The sequence below is a fragment of the Salpingoeca rosetta genome (genome assembly GCF_000188695.1).
Source record: "Salpingoeca rosetta unplaced genomic scaffold supercont1.27, whole genome shotgun sequence".
NCBI lineage: Eukaryota > Choanoflagellata > Craspedida > Salpingoecidae > Salpingoeca > Salpingoeca rosetta.
Window position 1 is genome coordinate 643,682 of NW_004754907.1, and position 4,147 is coordinate 647,828.

Consider the following 4,147-nt stretch of genomic DNA (forward strand, 5'->3'; position numbering starts at 1 on the left):
CGACAAGGACAACGTGCGGATGCTCGTACACTAGATTCGCATTCCAAAGAAACACCCACTCCAAAGAAACACCCACCCAAAAGCTACGCACATACACAGGCTACGCACACATTCACAGACCACGCACACATTCAGACTCTGCACACAAGCGCTATGCATCCGCAAGTTTCTACACATGCACGCACACGGACTTCCACCCTTAGCAACCCAGGTCAATAATGAGGACAGACTGCTCGAGATAAGGCATGCCATAGATGAGGCCACTGGGGGCAACAGCACCACCGCGCCACTTTGTGAGGCTTGGGTTGAAGAGGGGGAAGCTAGTGTTAGTGGTGGCGCTGTTGGTGGCGGGGTCGATGATGAGGATGGTCTCTGCGAGGTTGGGAAAGCCGACAATCTGACCGTTCGGAGCCAGCACGCCGCCATACCACTTTGCGGTGGCAGGGACGAGGCCCGTGATGCTGATTGTGTCAACAGCGTTGGTTGCGGGGTCGATCATGAGCACGTCATCGGCGAGGAGGGGAATACCATAGATGAGGCCGTTGTTAGCCAGGACAGCACCAGAGAACTGCAGGCGGGGTTCCAAGTCAGGTATGGTGGTCTTGTCGGCGGTATTGGTGTCTGGATTGATGATCAGCACGCGCTGGGCATTGAAGGGAACGCAGTAGATGAGGCCGTTGCCTGCAAGCACGCCGCCCGACCACTTGTACATACCAAACAGTGACTTGATGCTGGTGATGTCTGCCGTGTTCGTGTCGGGATCAATGATCAAAACGGCGTGCGAATGATATGGGACGGCATAGATTTTGCCGTTGTGGGCCAGAACACCGCCGTGCCACTTGTCTGGCTCAGAGCCAAGGCCCATGATGCTGGTGGTGTCGGCTGTGTTGATGGCTGGATCGATGATAAGCACGACGCTGGACTGCGACGGGATGCCGTAGATGAGACCGGTGTTTGCGAGCACGCCATCCGCCCATTTTCTCGGTTCTGGAAACCGCTGAGGAAACAGGGTCGTGCTGGCGCTGTTGGTGCTTGGGTCCACGACGAGAATGGAGGTGGCGGTGTGGGGGATGCCGTAGATGAGACCGTTGTTGGCAAGGACCGCGCCGAAATACTTTTCATACCCTGTTCCCAAGCCGGCGATGGTGGTGGTGCTGGCCAACGGGCGCCTCAGCCAGCATACCTGCGCCTCAAGCGCATTCATTGCAGCCTGCTGTGCCGAAACTGTACTTCGCAGCACTTGATTCAGGCTTGCTTGGCGATCAATGAGCTCCTGCTGAGTGGCAATCACGCGATGCTGCTCGCTCAAGGTGCCGTACACATCGACCCCGTTGACATACACAGGCTCGCGCATTGGGTCGCTTGTGTTCACGTGCATGGCACCTTGGCTGTCACGCGTGATGGACGGGCGCTTCAGCGCTGGTGCTTGGGGTGGCGCTTGCGCACAAACCCCAGCATGCGGCTGGATCATCAAAGCACTGATTACGACACCAACAACAAGGACCAGCATCAGGGGCAGTCGTCGCTGCTGCGGTGGTCCTTGACCTTGAGCACTCACATGCACGCTCATCACCCATCAGTCTTTGCAGGAGTGTCTTTGCAAATTGTGCACGTGCAAAGAGCCTGCAAATTGCAAAGTTGTAGTAGTCGTAGTAGTAGTAGTAGTAGTAGTAGTAGTAGTAGTAGTAGTAGTAGTAGTAGTAGTAGTAGTAGTAGTAGTTGTTGTTGTTGTTGTTGTTGTTGTTGTTGTTGTTGTTGTTGTTGTTGTTGTTGTTGTTGTTGTTGTTGTTGTTGTTGTTGTTGTTGTTGTTGTTGTTGGTGGTGGTGGTGATGGTGGTGCTGTTGTTGTTGGTGGTGTTGTTGTTGTTGTTGTCGTTGTCGTTGTTGTTGTTGTTGGTGGTGGTGTTGTTGTTGTTGTTGTTGTTGTTGTCGTCGTCGTGAAGAAAGGAGTGTTCATTGATCGCAGAGCAGAGACATCAGCGCATTCAGTTGCAAACATTGAGAAAACGCTTTGAAGACACACGCTCACACACATACACACGTACACACACAATTAACACACACACACACACACGAACAACACACACACACACAAATAAAACACAACACACACACACTCACACACAAACAACACACAGCAACTGTGCATCACGCAACAAGGATGGCCAGGCGCCAGGCCCTGGTGACGGGCAGGCCGGCGCAGACGAAACCAGCGTCACTCCACGTGTATTGGGTGTCTTGCGCCGTCTCAATGGTGACCGTCTTGGGCGCACTGTCCTCGCCGCCCGTGAAGGTCACAATCGTGCCGTTCTGCGCCGTCTCCTGCGACAGGTACGACCACGCCCCCGACACAAAGCGGGAAAACGTGCTTGCGTGCACGGGGGTCAGCGTCGCCTCAACCACACGCTCGTCGGCGTCAAGGCAGGCCACCGCCGTGCGATCAAATGCGGCGGAGGAAAGCGGCTGCGCAAACGTCGCAGATGTACTGAGTTCGTTTACCGCAGACAGGCCGCCAGCGCGAGTGAGCGCAGCCATTGTTGTGCCTGTTGGCGACGCAATCACGGATGCCACGCGGTAGGCGTCCACACCGTTTGGTGCCTGCAAGCACAGGGCAGGCGAAGCGGCGCCCGCAACCGGCGCGTTTGGATCGTCGCTCACAAAGTACAGGCCTGCTGCCTTTGGCAAATCAGCCACGTCCCTGCAGTGAGTGAATGAGCGAGTGTAAGTGAATGAGTGAGTGTGAGCGTATGTTGGTAAATTTGCGAGTAAATATGAGAGAGAGAGAGAGAGTGTGTGTGTGTGTGTGTGTGACGGGAAAATACATCATCCCATCACTACTTCTACGACTACTACTACCACCACGACAACCACCACCAGATGCACGCAGTATGCATCACATGACACCGTTTCACTTACGCGCAGGAGCGGGCGGGTTGTTGTGGCGTCGTGCCGTTGTTGCTGAAGACGGGAGGTGGCAGGTGGCACAGGTCGCCCGTGTAACCGTCGGTGCACACGCACGCGCCTTGCCTGCAGGCACCGTGGCTGCCGCAGGTGACACCAAAGCAAGGATCGAGGTCCACAGCAGAGACACGCGGGCCAGGCTGCATGTAGAAGGTGTCTGGCTCGCCCGTGAACGAGTGGCACACGTGGTAGTTGTCCGCTCGCAGCTGCACCGTGACGGTGTTGTCCCACACGCTGGCCGCGTTGACCAGCAGGGACGTGTTGCAAAGGCAGCCCGCGTCTGTCTCGCACTGCAGCGAGGCCGTGGACACAAATGCAACGTACTCGCCGTCGGGCACACGCGGAAAAAACTCCATGTCCAGGTCCTCGTCGTAGAAAAAGGCAGCGTGCTGCGACTGGTCCACGGACGGCACCAGCACCAAGTTTGCTGTGCTCGCGTTGAGGGACAGCGGGCCAACGTCTGGCACATGCTGTGACCGCAACAGCTCGGCGCCACTCGCTGTCTCCGTCCACATGGGCGACAGGTCAAGCCACTGCTCCGGCTGCTCAAAGTTGATGTACGCGACCAACTTGTTGTTGTTGTTGTTGTTGTTGTTGTTGCTGCTGCTGCCGTCATCGTTGTTGTCGTTAGTGGGGGTTTGCTGGCGATCTGTGATGGGCACAAAGACGCTCGCCGCAACTTCAGCACCGTCGAGCACACGGTTCCACACGGCCACCTGGTGGTAAAGAAGAGGTAAAGTGAAGAAGAAGGCGGGAGAGAAGGGGGAGGGTGTTAAGAAGAAAGGGATGTAGATAAGAAGGGGAGAAAGTGTGTGAGGCACGGAAACCACGTACACATAACACAACACAACACAACACACAACACACACAACACACACACACACAACACAGACACTCACTGACCTCATCGAGGATGGCGTGGACGCTGCCCTTGCTGCCGTGGTTGGTGTGCTTGTTGGAGCCAATCACCATCGCTTCGGGCCCCGTGTATGCGACCACGGCGCCAATGGTTGTTCGGCCTTGCTCCACGCCGTTCACATACACCACCAGGTCGCGCCCGTCATACACGCCCACCACGTGGTACCTGGTGTGTGTGTGTGTGTGTGTGTGTGTGTGTGTGTGTGTGTGTGTGTGTGTGTGTGTGTGTGTGTGTGTGTGTGTGTGTGTGTGTGTGTGTGTGTGTGTG

At 56.0% G+C, this 4,147-nt stretch overlaps 2 protein-coding genes across 2 annotated transcripts in view; both read right to left on the bottom strand.

Moving 5' to 3' along the window:
- Positions 1 to 167: 167 nt before the first annotated feature.
- On the bottom strand, positions 168 to 1,659 carry PTSG_09036 (uncharacterized protein). Its single transcript, XM_004989779.1, has one exon. The coding sequence runs from the start codon at positions 1,568 to 1,570 to the stop codon at positions 200 to 202; it is 1,371 nt and encodes a 456-aa protein (XP_004989836.1). The 5' UTR covers positions 1,571 to 1,659; the 3' UTR covers positions 168 to 199.
- Positions 1,660 to 2,148: 489 nt separating this feature from the next.
- The window catches only part of PTSG_09037 (uncharacterized protein), a gene marked incomplete at both ends in the record, with an annotated part of 5,728 nt that continues 3,729 nt past the window's right edge, over positions 2,149 to 4,147 (bottom strand). The window contains 3 exons of the mRNA XM_004989780.1: positions 2,149 to 2,698; positions 2,917 to 3,677; positions 3,865 to 4,045. Coding sequence (XP_004989837.1) covers positions 2,149 to 2,698; positions 2,917 to 3,677; positions 3,865 to 4,045 — 1,492 coding nt within the window. The remainder of the gene's footprint in view (positions 2,699 to 2,916; positions 3,678 to 3,864; positions 4,046 to 4,147) is intronic.

Coding starts and splice junctions, on each gene's coding strand:
- PTSG_09036 (XM_004989779.1), bottom strand. CDS start 1,570: ATGAGCGTGCATGTGAGTGCTCAAGGTCAAGGACCACCGCAGCAGCGA.